General features: G+C 32.6%; 1 protein-coding gene across 1 annotated transcript in view; it reads right to left on the bottom strand.

Moving 5' to 3' along the window:
• The window catches only part of ESF1 (ESF1, nucleolar pre-rRNA processing protein, homolog (S. cerevisiae)), a 53,277-nt gene extending 35,586 nt beyond the window's left edge, over nucleotides 1–17,691 (bottom strand). Inside the window, exons 1-10 of the mRNA XM_004686941.2 lie at nucleotides 17,641–17,691; nucleotides 17,476–17,556; nucleotides 15,843–16,521; nucleotides 11,979–12,388; nucleotides 11,631–11,744; nucleotides 9,372–9,472; nucleotides 8,286–8,438; nucleotides 6,081–6,195; nucleotides 4,463–4,604; nucleotides 135–290 (exon numbers count right to left, since the gene is read on the bottom strand). Of these exons, the coding sequence (XP_004686998.1) occupies nucleotides 135–290; nucleotides 4,463–4,604; nucleotides 6,081–6,195; nucleotides 8,286–8,438; nucleotides 9,372–9,472; nucleotides 11,631–11,744; nucleotides 11,979–12,388; nucleotides 15,843–16,479 (1,828 nt within the window). The 5' untranslated portion in view covers nucleotides 16,480–16,521; nucleotides 17,476–17,556; nucleotides 17,641–17,691. The remainder of the gene's footprint in view (nucleotides 1–134; nucleotides 291–4,462; nucleotides 4,605–6,080; nucleotides 6,196–8,285; nucleotides 8,439–9,371; nucleotides 9,473–11,630; nucleotides 11,745–11,978; nucleotides 12,389–15,842; nucleotides 16,522–17,475; nucleotides 17,557–17,640) is intronic.
• Nucleotides 17,692–17,724: the final 33 nt, after the last annotated feature.

Genomic DNA, 17,724 nt, shown 5'->3' with positions numbered 1-17,724 from the left:
AAAAAAAAAAAACTTTTGGAACAGAATAAATTTTATGTTTCCAAAGAAGAGCTAATCTAATCCTTCCTATCTAATATGGGTTCAACATCCTAAAATGAAAGTAAGCGAACATTTAGTGATTATGAAATTCTTACCTGGAACCCACTTAATTTCCATTTCCATATCATTTTCTTTGCCTTTTTCTTTTTCTTGTATAACTTGCAAGAGTTGCCTATACTTAGCAATTTGTTCTTCATCATCCTTTTGACTCTTCTTTGTTTTCCCATCTTCCACATTGACTTCATCATCACCTAACAAAAAAATCAATCTCTTTAAACATACAGAAGTAATTTACTTCTAACTCTAAATCTCAAAGTAACTCCAACACACTTTTCAGAAAATGTTGTCAGACATACTTCAACAAAATATAAAAATCAGACTTCAACATCTTATTAAATTAATTAAAGTTCTTGTTTATAATAAAAATAAGCGGCACTATAAGTTTGCACAATCATATTTTTCTTGAGAATCTGTGTTTGTTAAAATTCATATTCCAAAATAATCTTGTAGCGATGCAACATTCTCAGACTTCTTTCCCTATTAGCTAGAAAACAGAGTTACCATTTTCTCTCTCTTTCTGTCCTTCATCATCTAGTAGAGTGGTTTTAAAATGTTATAGCTAATGTGGCTGGGTTGCATTTCATACATACTGATGAGACAAAGGAAATTACTTGTAATCCAGATGAAGAATAATGAGCCTTGTCCATCTGATGGTGAGCAAGCATAAGCATACTTACTCTAAGAATTTCCTCAATACATTGAGAAAAAAACTGAATTAAAAATTAATTCAGGTAAGTTGTATGGAAAAAATATTCACATTTTCACCTCCTAATTTTATAAAAATACTTAGAATACAAAAGAACAGTATAAAATTCATAGGCAACAAACACCAAAGAAAACTAATATGTGAAAAGTTTGTTTGCTTTATATTTCCACTATAATTCTCCAAGTCAAAACCATAAATTAAGAGCCGGGGCTTAATGCAAAACATACAGACTTATTAAACTGACTAAATTCCCCACTAAAGGAAAATTTAGAAGCATCATAATGAAGACCCTCTCTTCTATGAGTTATGGGTAAACTGGTCACTAAAAATATCTTACATTAAACACTGAAACATCAATGTTAAGAGATTGTCTTTACATCTTAAGAAAGGTGATATGGAAAAAAAAACTGGTTAAATAAATGTTTTTATGGTTTCTTTCTCTAAATGAATAAAAAATAGTCTAGGACATTCTTTCCATCCTATCACACTTTTACATTTTCACTCAAACAGCTGAAATTCATTTTTTTCCTGTTTGTGCTTTGTGCCACAATAATAATGTTGGATGGAATTCTGTCGTGTATCCCGTAATTCAATGGATAAAACATCAGGAACACATTAACAAAATGGCAATGTAGTTCTTTCTATTAAAAGCTTACTTCTGAAAACATAATTAGAAGCAAGCTCCTTCCAGGTTGAAACTTTAGTGGTAAGTCTCTGATGGCCTACTTTAAATTGATTTTTTCCAGTACTAAAATTTTACTTTCTGAAGCTCTAAAATGTGGCATAACTCATGTAGGTCTGCTTTTTTCCAATTCAAGGACAAAACTTTGTGAAAACTTTAATGCTATATAAGAAGTAGAAAATAACTGTAAATGTAAGAAGCCCTGCTATGATTTCTTATAACTACCAGGAACATCTTAATAACAAGGCATTTAAATATTCTAATATATCTAACAGAAGCACTAACTTAAAAATCAAAATAAGTTTATAATCAGTTAAAATGCCAAATAAAAATGGGTATTTTTAAAAACTTAATATATTTCAAACAAAAATCATTAAGGTCTCAGAAAAAAAATATTATAAGGTAGTCCACTAAGCACTTTCTATACATTATCATCTCAATGATTCCAGCCATGAATTAGATATTATTATGATTCTCATTTCACAGATATATAAAGGCATGGGACTAAGCTCATGCACCTTATTATGTAATTTCATTAAGTAAGGATTTTAAAACCAGGAAAACAAGAGCTTTACAAGAATATACTGACAGATTAAAGTTTATTTTTTTTGTGAAGAATCTGTATTCGATGTTCACATGTATATGTATTTTTTATAGAGCTGATAAGAAAAACTATGCAGAATTTTCACAGTAAGTAATAAATGACCATCTAGGAATATAAATAAAATTAGATAAATTAGTGTATATATTGGTGTATATAAGGGCTGTTTAAAAAATGACTCAGCAGTTCTGGGCACACCAGAAATACCATGGTCACTCGAATATTTGGAATGCCAAAAGAGTTAGAAAGCAACAGCTACTGGAGACTTAAAAAATGTATTTAACCACTACTGCAAATCATCCGCTTTTTTGAAGACTATTAAATACCAAAAAAATTATGCAGTTTTATTAATATGAGATGTCTGAAGAATCACACACTAAAATAAGATTTTATATTCCATATGTTGAACACAGTTCAAGAGTAGTATTTTATGACAAACTTGGAACAACGAAGCAGTTTCTTCAGTAGTGTAAAAAAAAATGGTGATATAATTTAAGAAAGTTAGTTTAATAGTACTATGATAAAACAGCATTTCAGGACTTATCATTTCAACATTCAGGTCATAAAAAATGATACACACAAAAGGAAAACCAAAAGGACAACTATGAAAAATGTTAAGCTACAAATAAAAGAGTATTCATTCCTTTTAAAAACTTGTATTTATGTTAAACATTTATGGTTGTTTATTTGCTGTCATTAGTTAAGACAAAAGAGGATAGCTAGAGATGGTCTTAACTAAAAACTATAAAATTAGAATTAAGCAATGAAATAGAATCGGATCCAGTATAAAGTAGTGGGGTTTTAAGCTCTATTTTAAATAAATGTTAAGCAAACGGCATATAGAATTTTAAAAATACACCACTAATCAATCATCAAAAAATATTTCAAATGAAGATACAGATTATCTTAGGATTTTTTCCACCAATGACAAATAGGTACTTTAGATCTACCCTTTTCACTGACATCAAATTGTATGAGACTTTTAAAAAACACCTTAAAAAGTCGATAAAAGTAAAGAAAACTCCAATGAGCTAACAAATTAGTGAGTTATCAAGTCAAAATCAAGAAGGCAGCAGCACCAGAGAGACGATTCCAGTGTTCAAGACTGTCTTACATGGAACACATTTACTGACTAAGAAGAAATAGCTATGAAACTGAACGAACAGTCCTGGCAGTTTGGCGGAACAAAGGCCAAAGTTAAAGAAGCAGAGATGTAGGGGTTTCAACTACTACCCATTAAATTAAGCACAGTGCCAGAGATATTCTCAAGTGTGGTCAGAAATACACCAGTCCTCACCCAAACTTGCACACCCACAAAGTTCAGGTAACTTCAAGCTTTAAAACTTTCAGTTATAGGGCCCTCCCTGGTGGCTCAGCGGGTTAAAGCACAGCACTAAGAGGCTTAAGCCACTTCCGCATGAGCTCCGATTCCTCCCTGCCCCGAGGAGATCCACATGGCCTGGCAGACCTCTCCTGACCCGCCCGCTGCTTCCCCCAGCAGTGTACTTCATTGATCTCGCCTGTTCTGCTCCCCGCTCTGTCTCTGGTGAATCCTCTCACCCTCCGCATCTCTAGCCTGTACCAGAGTTCTGTATGAATAAATAAATAAATCTTTAAAAACAAAAAACTTTCAGTTATAGATTACCAGAATAACCTGAGTAAACGAAGCCTCTCTGGTGAGATAATCTCATCTCAAGTATCAAATCAGTATATAAATTTAACCAAGTACATAAGTAAATAGAAGAGAAATATCTTGTAAATAGAAAGTCAAAAAGATTTGAAAAACTGAAATTATTATTGACTACTCACAGAAATAAAAGTGCTGAAAACATGTGCAATGGATATAAAACTAAATAATATTGCTGAATTGAAAAACAGCCACACTGGAATTTTAGAGTGAAAATACAACCACCAAAATTAATTCTATGGATATGTCTGTCAACAGATTCCACATCATGAGCTTTCTAGTCAACAAGAAAAATGTAGGAAATATTCAATCAATCCAAGAGAGTTTCAAGTTAAAAAAAAAGGGGGGGGGAGGGGGAGGGAAGGGAAGTAATAAAGCATTTTACTAGTTTGTTAAAAGACTGCATAACTAAATGAATTAAGACAAGTCGAAAAGCCAGCCTTTAATTCAGGTTTTTAAAGAAAATGCTTAAAGATATTCTGGTTAAGAAGATACTTTAAAATAAAAATTTTGAATTACTATCTATAGGTGTATATAATACTATACATGAGTATCCTTTATGTAACAGTTTTAGAATTCATTTGATGCTACCTCTCAAGCTACTATCAAAGACATATTTCTGTTAACAGTTCTAGCTTAGTCATCTAAATGCTTACAGATGTAAAACATTAAAAGATTAGCAAGTACTTTGTAGTTCTAGCTCTTCTTCATCTTCACTAGAGGAAGCTAAGTAGGCTTGAAAATCCATATCCAAAAGCTCTTCCTTTTTAAATTTCCTGTTGAGTGTTGTAATTCGTTCATGATCAGTTTCATCCCAAGTGATCTCCACCTTTTACCAATGAATTAAAAAAAAAAAACAAATTTGTTAAAGTATACTTATCATTAACTTGGAAGTCGAACAGAGATCTAAAAAAACAAAGATAAGCTGAGACAAATATATTATATACTTAATAAGAAGCATTCTATATGTGGAAAAAGAACCTCTTCAATTAAACTACCTTCCTCCTAACTCTGCTAATATGCAAGGAACTTCATTTTTGGGAGTAAAAATTCATCAGTGTGTGAATGAGCAAACAAAAGAAAATGCACCACTAAAAAGGTTATTATGAAACAGAAAATATGTTTTTCATGGAGTTCTAGGTGTTACAAGAAATCAACAAATTATGTGAAATCTCGTAACAAAACTTTTAAAACAACCTCAATGGGGTCTATTTACCCACCCAAAAGATTAAGACACACTAATGAGAAAGGCTTATATTGGTTGGAAATACTATAGACAACTGTAATCATTCATCTATAACATGACTGAGCTGGTGAATGGCACCTGTACTTTAAGCAGTCCCATTCGCTGGTAGCGTGCTATTGCAGGTTTTAGCTTAACATCTTTATTTTTCTCAGGCTAATCTCCCCAGATCAAAACATTATAATAGGCAACAATGAAACAGATAGATGATACAGCCAAACCCTAGGAAATCTAGACTGCTTGGCTGGGCAGGCTTACTCTGGATATCTGTAGTTTTGAAAATGACATGACCCTATGTTTTATATGGCTGATATTTTTAGGATCACTTACCTTATAATGGGGGGACTTCTACTATAATCAGTAACTAATCTAGGCTAAATAATGCCCACCATAGCACACTGGGGAAAGACACAGTACCTCCCTCTCTGCTACTAGGCCATCCTTAGAAGAGCACAATTCTTTGGCACAGGAAAGGCAGTGGAAAGCTTGTACAGCTGTCACAGGATCCAGGTGTGGCTAGACTTATGGGGTATGGGGTAACAAACTAATTCAATAGAAATCTTTCGCCTGCTGGTTACCATGAATTAATGTAACTAGTAATACTGAATGAATTATTCTACTTCAAGTAGTTTTAGAATTTTGGATCTAAATTTTAGCCCAAAATTAGTTTAGAATTTTGGATCTGATTTTGGCTGCAGAAAAAGTAATTTTATTTTTATATTTTCTGATTTGTTTTAAATGAGATTTGAGGATCTGTTAGCTAAGTGACCCCTACTCTCTAAGACATTAATAACCAAATTAAAGAACCTAACTATATAAGAGTATATGGGAAACATAGAAGTGAAAACAGAAACAATTGCAGGTAACTGACTAGGGTTTAAAGGCATAACAACAGATACAGTAGATAAAAATGCAAATGTATTGCGTCTTATTCCTATTCATACTCATGAAATAAAATTTTGGATACTTTCCATTTCCAGATATGCTATAAGCAAATGTTATACAAAGTCTTATCTTAAATAATAAGAGTCCATCTAGACATTTTTTAAAGTTAAGAAATACCGTTGACGTTCCCATTGCAGCAGATGTGAAATATTTTGGTTTATATGCTGTTAAATCCACTTCTGAGGCTATGTCCTTGGGCTCATCATCAAAAGTAATATCATCTGGTATAAACCTAGGAAACAAAGAAAAAATAATTTATTTAAACATATGTTACAGCAATAAACAACCAGAGTTCAGATTCTCTTTTAATTAGTTATAGTTTATACATACATACCATATAATAGTTTCTACAGAACACACATGTAGATGAGGCAAACAATGTTAGAAATAACCTTGGTACAAAATTTCTGAAATTTAAAGCTATAGCTCTGTAATTCCACTAAATCTGAGTGAACTCTGTATAGACAGAAACCCAGTATTAGGAGTCACTTAATGAGTGAGATTTAAACACACGCAGGTCTCTTATACTTCATTGACTTGCTGTATGTTTTGGAGATTAAATATAAACTAGTGATTAAATATTCTGAAATGAAAGTATCACATATATAAAATGAAAATAAGAAAAAGGTTAGTAGATTCTTAAAGACTAAAAATCTTAATGTTATCTTACATTTTCTCCCACAAAGAGCGATCAAATATAAATGAGTTATTGCAAACTGTTTACAACTCTGAAGCATTAGGAATGGGGAGGATAAAAGTAAAGAGTTAAACAGTCTATGATTATCATATTTAGGTTTAGTAATTTCTGTAGATTGTTTCTATCTGTACAAAAAGCAAATGCCACATGTCCATCAACAAGAATATTTTTGGTTTGGATGAATAAATAAGGTTCAGTAGGTCTATTCTAGTTGCACTTTTGTATGGACTTAGTAGAAAAAAATCCTGAAATCATTATTTTTAAGTTATTAATATGTATACTTTCATATTTGGGGCAGAAGAAAAAAGGTATCCCTAGATAAGTGGATGGCAGAAGAAAACTCAATTTTCTTTTCTGATGTTAAATATAACAAAATAAAACAGAGAACGTAAATTTTTTTCCCCAAGGTCATTTATGTTACTTTCTAGGCACTGCCAGAACTTATACAACTCCACATGGAAATAACCCAAAAGGTAAACAGAAAGAACAAAACAATTCAGGAAAAGAACATGTGATGTGAATTCATGATACTCAGAGTCTGATATTTTTAAAAATAATATAATAGTTTATTTTTACACCATTTTGTGCATTTTCTCATCTCAGCTGTAATCCCCGTGGGCTTCCCATCACCATTAAATCACCCATATGCCATCACCATGGTCCAGTGCATTTCCCTCCCCCCACTGTTTTGATCCCATTCCCCATTCCATCCCCATAAAATGTCTCTGGTATATAGCTGTTCATCATTATTATTTTCAGAATCTGGTATTTTAACAAAAATTGGTAACTACTATTTAAACATTTAAAATGAGCACCTCCTATTGTGGTTTTTGCAGAATAGAAAAGGAATAGCTTATATTAGGAGATAAAGCCTCTAGCAAACCTGGATCTCAAGAAGTGATTTCTATTTTAAATGTCACTGTTCACTGGGTTCAAAAGGAATAGAATAATCATAAAATAGTATAGTACTTCAATTTCCCAAATCTTTAGAACTGCTATTTACAAACATGTTAGGTTTTTAAGCTGCATTAGAGAAGCTTAAACACATGGTTAAAAATTATGCCCAAGTCTGAAGACAACACCAGCAATTCCAATCACCATTGTACAACATTTTGGGCAGTACTGACCTACAGAACTTTCTGTGAAAATGGCAAAGTTCTTTATCTGCTCTTTCCTATTTGTGGCCATTAAGTACTCAAAAGGTGTCTAGCATTACCAAGCAATTTTAAATTCTTTTAAATTTTAAGCAAATTTAAATAGCCAGATGTAACTAATGACAGTCAACACAGATTTAGAGGTTCTAGTTTATAAGAAAATCCCTTTGCTCCCACCTCACCTGGTTCCTAGTTCTTGGAGCGGCAAAGAGACTTAGCTACATTTATAACCTATCTCCTAAAAACATAGCCAACATGTTTGAAAAGACATGAATGTGGAACTGACTCATACATTAATGTTACAGCATTTCTCATTCCAGTTTAAGAACAACATGTCATAGGATAGTTTACCCAAAAGGAAGAAATCATTTAGAATATGAAATAACAGAGACCATCAACAGCTCTAATATTTCATCTCTTATAAACATGTTGTGCTGCACAATTAACTTGGTAAGATAGATAGTGGATTACCTTAGATCTATGAATGAACAACTACTTTCGAATTCCAGGCCATCACAATCCTCATAAATTTTACTGGCTGTATCAGGAGAATCACATTCTACTACTGCATAATAGTACTTCAATCGTTTGAATTGATAATCTCTCAATTTTTCTCTAGAAGTCCTAAAAGGGGAAAAACTCAGTAAGCTTACTAATATAAGGACACAAACACCTATCTCCCTTTCAAAAACAAATTCATTATTTTAAGAAAAATATACACAAGCTGACCTTCATTCTAACCCGTATTTTCTTCATAACTTTAGCTGTATGACCAATAAATACTTAGTTCAATTTATTAATTTAACAAGCAACAGAATTTAGATAGTTTGATTGTAATCTGCTATCTAGAAAAGGAGACTGTTAGAATTACATGTTGTTACCTTTGATTCTAAATTTTAGAATAATTGTAACTGTTTCGCATATAGCCTTTTCCTACCAGGATTGCTAGCATTTTTAATAATACAGCAAATACAGTTAATACAGGAAAGTATTAACTGTAATTACAAAGACTTTTGATGATGTACAATGTTTATTCCACATACATGTGATCAAGTCAAAATGGTCATAAATTTCATTTCACTTAACTACAATCAATGAGGACCTTCATTTACACTCTGTTGCCACCAACCTATTTAACCACTATTTTTATTAAGTGAGCATACAGCTCCACCTTGTGGTTTAAAACTAATTTTTCTACATTACATGATAAAGAATTTAATCATCTTTTATTTTCTATTTAATCTTCAAATAAGTTAAACAATTCAAAGATAAAAACACATGAAAAGTAATAGCTCAGGAAAATGGCAACACTTACAAATTCAGAGCAATGCGGTTGTGAAAACTGGAAATCAGTTTAATTATCAAATGTTTTTTAAAACTACGATAGTTTTTTCATGAATATAGAAATATAAATATGCATACAAAATGGTGGGTCAACCTGACAAGACTTTACTCTGCTTTTCAACCTGTTTTCACCAAGTATATAAACTTTAGCTCTAACCATTAAAATAACTAGAATTTTAAATTAGACATTTATTTTCCGTAGTGACTTATTACCAGTCCTTTTCAGGGGCATCTTCAGGAATACTTAATAACTCTACTGGTCCTTGAATTTGCTCTTCCTTCATCCTCTCCTTTCCAAACTCTGATGGATAAATCTAAACAAACAAAACAGATCAGTTTTAGATAATTTTCCTTTTCTTACACTATCCAAGTCTGAACTAAAGAGTTACAGCTGGACTTGATGAAATGGCACGGATCACTCACTTTCAAACCCACTACAGAAAGTTAAAGCATCCTAAGGAATAACCTTAAAAAATCGCCTTTTGGCTGAAAAATAACAGATAAGGGCTTAGAAAGAAAAAGAGTATATCTTTTATACACTAACTGGGCCAAAATGATTCTGGGATCCAAGAAAAAAATTAAGAAAAGCAAAATAAAATACCAAGCTCAAGAAACTCAATAGAAACATAAATGAAAATGAATGGATTAAATAGCTTATATGAATTACACAAAATGATTAAATATATAAAATATTAATAATGAAGAAAAACGTTGTTATACCTAACTTATCTGTCAGATGTATTCCATATTTACTTTAAAAAAAATTGTTTTTTAACTAGACAATGTTACCATACAGATTATACAGTCTGGATGCAAGAAAAATTTAGCCTCACCAGGATTTGCTATTTTTATATCTTTGTTGCTTTGACAAGCAAGGAATATAACTGTATTGACTTGTATTATTTTGATACAGCTGATTTTAATATACATTTGTTATCAAGCACATGCTTTTTTTGAGTTGACTGATATATGCAGTTTATCAACTAGAAAAAAAGTTTTTATGAGTAGCATATAATAGGTTCTGATATAGAAGTTGTAAATGTATATGTAGTTACATCCGTGGGTTCTTTGATCTCTAAGTTTAGAAATTCCTACTGCCCAATTCTTGAAACATAAAATTTAACAAAAACAAGATTCTATTTTACTCTGCTAATGTGGTTTGCTTTTTAGTATTTTTCTATTAAATTACATCATTTGAAATTTTTATGCTATTATGAGCTGAGAGACCGACATATAAGTTTTCCATACAAAACTTATCTATTTATCTAACTTGTTTTTTGATCTAAATGTTAAACTTTTCTATTTATTTCATTTTTGCCCAAAACTGTTGACTCTCATAACATTATGAAATATTTAGGTATTTTAAGTATAAGGTGAACCTTTTATCCTGATATAATTTCTCAAAAATTTATTACTTGTTCTCATATATTTCTTCTTTTAGATTACCGATATCTTTTTTCTTAATTTTCTTTGAATTCAGAATGACTGAAAATTCGCAAGCATCACACAACTAACATTTTAAAACATTTAGAGAGTGTAATATAGTTGTTTTTCACATTGTGCGAAATACTTAATGTTTCTTTTCATTTAATCTTTGTAATTATCCCAGCAAGCACTACTGTTATAGCTACTTATCAGAAGACACACTCGAACAATTAATTCATAAAATGCTCAATATCACTTAACATTTATTAGAATAAAGATCTGAACACAGATGTGTTATATTGCAAAGTGTGTATTCTGATTCACTATGCTGTCTCTCTAAAAACACGGTGTCCCAATATTTATTTAAGTTTTCCAAGTTTTATGAAGTGTTAGTTTTGTTAATCTAGGTCATGTGTGTTTAAGGTAATTACCATGGATTTTATTTTTCTGCTCCTAGTAAAAACAGAATTTTTTTTTCTTACCTGGTTAATAATGATAATGAGTAAAGTTTCTTTTTTGAATATTTATCTTACACCCTCTTCTTTTATTGATTTTATAACAGCATTCTGGTGATTTGGATTTTTTTAAGAATACACAATCACGCCCTTCCTGGTGGCACAGCGGGTTAAAGCACAGTACTAAGAATAAGCTACTTCAGCATGAGTTCCATCCCTGCCCCAGAGGTGATCCACCTGGCACAGCAGACCTCTCCTGACCTGCCCGCTGCTCCCCTCAGCAGTGTACTTCATCGATCTGCCTGTTCTGCTCCCCACCCTGTCTCTGGTGAATCCTCCCACTGCCCCTGCACCTCTAGCCTGTACCCAGTTCTGTAAGCATAAATAAAAATAAATCTTAAAAAAAAATACACAATCATATAAGCCATGAATAATAAATTTACCTCTTTCTTCTTAACTTTCACGTTACAACAGCCTCATGTCTAACTGTATTAGAAAATGTCCAGATTTTTTCCCTTAAAAGCAAAATTATGACTTAAAAATGAGAATTAACTTAAAACACTTATTTACTCAAAATGAAATCAATTCTCACCTTTACAGAAAATACAACACCTCCTTTAGGTTTAAATGAATTGAACAGGGCCAACAAATCTTTTGCCTTTAATCTATCCCAGTCCATGTTACAAACTGCTAATCGTCGTGTAATCTAAGAAACAAGAAAAAGTAATTGCAATATTAATATATTGCAAAATATCTCTTCTGATCAGACAGACACCTAATTAATACAAATACAGACCATTTCAAGATGGTTGAATAGAATCATTAAAAATGAATTATTTACCAAAAAGACTTTCCCTACTCAATTTAATGACATCAATACTATCATCCATAAATATGACTTGTACTGTGCTATTCTAATCACATGTATTAAAAAGGTCACCTCATCAGCACGAGGAGCATCCTTATCTAATTCTCTCCAAGCATGTTCAAAACCAGATTCTTGTGGAAGGTAATCATCCATATCTTCTTCATCTTCAGAACTAGTTTCTATATTTCCTTTACCCCTGGCTAGATCAGGACCACTGTCACTTTCTTCTTCATCATTGTCGTCGTCATCATTATCATCATTACCACTACTACTCTCATCTTCATTGTCATCATTTTCATCATCACTGTCGTTGTCATCATCACCAGTTGAATCACTGCCAATGCCTGCTGTTTCATCTTCAGATTCTTCATCACATCCTATTTCACTAGTACTTTCTAAATCTTCCTCCAGATAATCTTTTTCATACAATTTACCACCTTTTGATTTTTCATTACTATCACTTGCCAGTTTGGGTGGAACTACTGCAAAAAGATAAAAGGAGAAAGAAATTCAGAAAATGTAAGCAAGATATTAATTAAAGTTGTTATTTTGACCTAAAATCTGGTAAAATAATTTCTATAAAATAGAAAAAGGAAAATATAAATTCAGCAAAATTCATACCCAATGCATATTATACAATGGAAATCTCCATAAATACTCAGATCATGAGAGTAGGTTCATACATTCATGTAGCACCAACTATATACTAGGTGTTCAATATATAATCATTAGCAAAAGAGAAGCAATCAATGTTCTGAATGAATTTCCAGTTGAGTGAAGAGGATAAACACATAGATGTCAACCAAATCAACCCACATTAAAAAATGAAATTACTACTAGAATAAAAGCCAAAGGAATGGTATATGCTATCACATAACTGAGATCTCCATGAATGACAAACAATTTGTTACTTGACAGGTAAAGAAGAGTTATAAAAGTTAGACTACTAGATGAAGGTAATGTTCCAGACAACAAAAATAGTATAAGTAAAGATCCACTAAAGGAAAAATCAGCAGGTATGACTGAATTGCAGACAGCAATGCGTCAAGTAAAAAATTAAACTGAAGATTTATGCAGGAACTACACTATGCAAAAATCATATACAAGAATTGGATTTTTCATAAAGTAGTAAAAAGTCACCATTACTTTTATCGGAGGGTCACAATCACAACTGCATATTGAAGAGGTTACTTTGACTACACTATAAAAAATGACTAAAGGGGTCAAGAGTGAATATGAATACATGTAAGGCTAGTACTTTATTACAGACAAGAAATGAAGGTAACACAAAGTTGGTGGCTATAGAGAAGTAAATGGAGTTACTTCTGACTTTCAGAATCAGTTAGAAGGTAAAAACCAGTAGTAATCAGATCTATAGATTAGCTTAGTTTCTTGGCCTTTGGGCTAGATAACATTAAGTAAAGATAAACTAGCAGCACTGGAAGAAAACCAGTTTCTCTGGTGGAAGCAGATCATGAGTCCAGTTTTTGATATGCTGAATATGTAGTGCATGAGTCATTTAAGAGGCTATAGTAATTATCAAAAATTTGTTTATCACCAATCTCTTTCATTATATTACAATTTTTAATAAAAATATTAGTTTTGGGGCCCTCCCTGGTGGCACAATGGGTTAGGATGCAGCACTGCAAGCTGGCTGTAGCCATTTCAGTGAGAATTCGATTCCCGGTCCCAGAGGTGACCCACATGGTGTGGCAGACCTCTCCTGTCTCACCCTCTGCTCCCCTCAGCAATGTACTTCGTCGATCTGCCCATTCTGTTCCCCACTCTGTCTCTGGTGAATCCTCTCACTGCCCCTGTACCTCTGACCTGCACCTCAGTTCTGTATGCATAAAAAAATAAATCTTAAAAAAAAAAATTAGTTTTGTTCTAAATAAAATCCTTGAAACACAGAAATTATGGTTACATTTGCCCCCTAAAATGTTGAAATAATTACATAACTGCTAATATAAAAATACTTGAATATCATCTCACATATAATGTCTTCTCACATATGACACTGATAAACATATCACACATGAATTATATAATAAAATGACAATGGAAAATTTAGAGAGATCTTGTATTGTAGTGTTTCTTTGAATAGCAAACATTCAAAGCAATTATTCTTCCACTAAATCTTTTTTCTAAGCCTGACATGTACAAACTCTTTATGCTAAAAAATGTGAGATTACCTCTATTCCTAGAAGGTACTCCTCTAGCATAGATCATAAAATTACTACATACCCAGGCACTTTTTAAAAATTGCTTTAGCATTTCCTCCCTAACTACAAAAGTTTTAGATACTCAATGCAAAAAGTTTAAACAATATAATTTAGTGAAGATGACTAGTAATTTTTCATTCAGAAATAATTAAATGGTTATTTGATCCATTAGCACCCTAAATTTGTTTTTCATGATATATTCACTAATTTCTTTAAAGTAGTTGGTCATGCCATTTATACTATCTTTAACCTATTTTTAAAACTTCATGTATCACATATTTACATACCTTTTAACTTAGTCCAACTTTAAATGACTTGTGACCATTTTTTAAATTTAGAAACAATGCTACAATGCATATTTTTTGCGCACATCATATTACTTTTCTTTGCTAATTATTATGTTTATTGAGGTACCTTTGGTTTGTAAAGCTGAATGTTTTAGGGGCACAGTTTACATATCTACATTTATTTCCTTAATGTAAGTTCTTAAAAATTCAAGTGCTAGGAATTAACATTTTAAATAACAAATACTGAACTGAAACTTCTCTCATCATCTTTACCTTACAGGATTTAAAAAGCCCATTACATATTATAGTTACTAGAATGATAATTGATGAGTAAATAATGAACAAAAGATGGTTATATCTGCAGTCAATTAGTCCCCACTGACAAATATCTTCTGTATTTGAAATTAATGTAAAGCAACCTTGTGTAAAAAGATTCAAAAACTTGAATAGCAGGTTCATCTCTATGTATCGTTAGGTAAGTCACTTTATCCTTATTTCCTGATTAATAAAGCCTCATTTCTTGAGGTTACTTTCCAAAATGAAAAAAAGGTATGTAAGAAGATTCTGTAAAATCAACAGAATTACTACATGGATGCCAGAGTTCTAAATCTAGTAATGTTTAAAGGACTCAAGACTTGCAAAATTAGCATCAAACCAGTCTTGCTATTGTTTCCATTCTCATTTTGTTCTCCAGTTGCAGAAACCAGATTCCTTACCCTTCTCTCTATAACTCAGTTTCCTTCCTGGTTCCACTAAAATGGAATGGGGTGTTACTTTAGACCAATGCTGCTGCACAGAGTTTAGCAAGCTGCTATTTGCAGAAGGGGATCTGCAAAGGAACAGGAAAGCCAAATTCCACTTAATCAAACTATGCATCTTTAGGAAGGCCATGACTGCTCCGAGGAAAAGAAATTGTCACACTGTCCTTCAGTACACTGTAAGTTCTGTGTGTTCCAGAAGACATACCTTTTTCTAATTTGCACAGGTATTAGATAAGCTAATAGTATGCCTAAGATGGAGAACCATGTCTTGTTCTGGCTTTATCTGTCATGTACCAGCTAAAAGTAGATGAATGAGTACCCATCTCTGTTTACTTTTCTTAGATAGCACTTATGGGATGAGAAGATACAGCACTTTCTCTGGATACAGAATACATTTCTTATTAGTAACTATTACAATTCAAAATTACTGTGTAGCTTCAAGACAAGTTTTTAATTGTCTCTCTTCCAGCCATTACAGCACCAACTCAAAAACTAGCTAACAATTATATGGTATTTTTCCCCCTTAACTTTATACTCTAAATAAACCTTGGAATAGCCCCTCTTATACTGTGAATATTCTTATGACAAAGGTTAATTTTTAACAATATGAATATAAAAGTAACGTAATACAAAAGAATTCTAAAATTAGGATTCACCTCAACCAACCTGATTGCATTTTTCCTCTTGTCTCAGAATACTGTGCCTTGGGAAATTCCACAATTTCAGAGGTGCCCAAGTCTGTTTTCAGTTTCCCTTTGGGACTTAAGTCAGTGCTATGTTGAACAATGTTTTTTTTCCATTTTGCCTTTTGTTTACATTCTTCGCTATTTTTGTTGGGACTTATTTTGGAATCTATCTTCTTAGTTTTATATACAGTCTTCATTTCCTGAATTCTGTCAGAGTTACCTAAATCATCTTTTATTCTAGAGTCCTTTTGACTAACTTTCTTAATTTCTTTCTTCTTCTCCACAACTAGATTTTTGGATTCCATTTTACTTTTAGTCTGGGATTTTTTCTTCTTCACTTCCTTTTGGCTTAATGCTTTGTTATCTTCATCAGACAGATCTGAATCAGAATCTGAAAGGTCATAATAACGTTTCAAGTCTTCTGTAGTGCTGTGGTTGATTGGGCGTCCTCTTTTATCCACTGCATAATTCAACTTGAACTTTTTATCATGAAACATTGCTCGAAATCTCTTGTCAATTTTAATTTTTCGATCTTTCTCTGGCATTTCCCAAAATCTTGGGTCTTTTGCAACCCGTCGAAATCTCTGGTCATTCATTATTTCTTGTTGGGATGCCATTTTTAAGTGACTGTCAGGAAAAATTCTTGAAGAAACCAAATACTAAAAAATAAAACAAATGTCAGAATAATGTAAGATTAATAAAACAGTTAAATAAGGTGAAAGAAAAGATAATTCCAATAGACTTTAAATATAAAATGAAGATAACGATTTTATTTTCATTTCCAAACTTATTCTAAGTCTCTTTCACACACACACACATTTTTCTAATGGAAAAATAAATTAAAGGCATGACAAGGTAGAACTCTAGGACTTTATGGTGGAGAGACATGCTTACCAGGCACTTAGAATTTCTATATGCACACTGTCGCAAGTTAAAAGTTAATGTACTTAAGATTCCCAAGCCTCCATTGGTCTCATTTGTTTCTTCACATTCTAGTACCATTTTCTGTTCATTTTTACTATATGCTACTTCTAATGGCCTTTAGTTCTACAAAGCCAGTCTCTTAACAGAACAAAATCAATTCAGGTTTAGCTCAGAGTTCCCTCCTTAAATCCAACCACCCTACAGGACTAGGTATTTTCACTCTTAATTAAGTCAATAATTACTTCTTTCTATAACTTATTTATGAATAACTAAGACCGAAAACAGCTGTAGCAGGGTATGGTATTGTTCCTTTCATAGTCACTAGTGGCTAGAATCTCTAGATTTGGTTTTTGCAATATGCCAAAGTCATATTACTGAGCACAAAAAAAAAAAAAAAAAAAAAGACCGGAGGGTAGTAGTCTTTGTTTCAAATCTTGACTATAAAGCTGGATTTTCCCCCCTGAAATTTGAGAACCTGGTACAGATCAAGGAAAATTCAAAATGTCGATGATGGACTTATACTAAAGCATTTAGTCTTTCGAATATCCTAACAAGATTGGTACCATCTGATCCAACTTTCAGAGGCCATACATAAAAATATTTAGAACGAAAGCAGTCGCTAAACATAGACATTCGGAGAAGCCAGGGCAACCTGACCTTATTTCTGACACCCACCCACCCCTTCTCACCCTCTTAAGACTGGGAACACCGCGGTGGCCCCGGATCCAGGGTTTTCTTCTCCCACTCCCAGAGAGGGTTGAAGTTCCCAACTGCACAAGACGAATAAGGAAATCTTTAGAGTGAGGCTGGAAAGTAAGAAGAGAAGCACCTTCACGAAATCGAAAGGTCCCTACCAGAGGTTCGGCTCCACTACATCTTTCCCTCTGCAGCCAAAGAGTACTCACCACTTCCAGACACTCACCTAGTCTCACATGGGA

The sequence above is a fragment of the Condylura cristata genome, unplaced genomic scaffold (assembly GCF_000260355.1).
Source record: "Condylura cristata isolate star-nosed mole 26May11 unplaced genomic scaffold, ConCri1.0 scaffold00022, whole genome shotgun sequence".
NCBI classification, from domain to species: domain Eukaryota; kingdom Metazoa; phylum Chordata; class Mammalia; order Eulipotyphla; family Talpidae; genus Condylura; species Condylura cristata.
The sequence above is the reverse complement of the archived record's forward strand: the minus strand, read 5'-3'. Positions and strand labels throughout refer to the sequence as shown.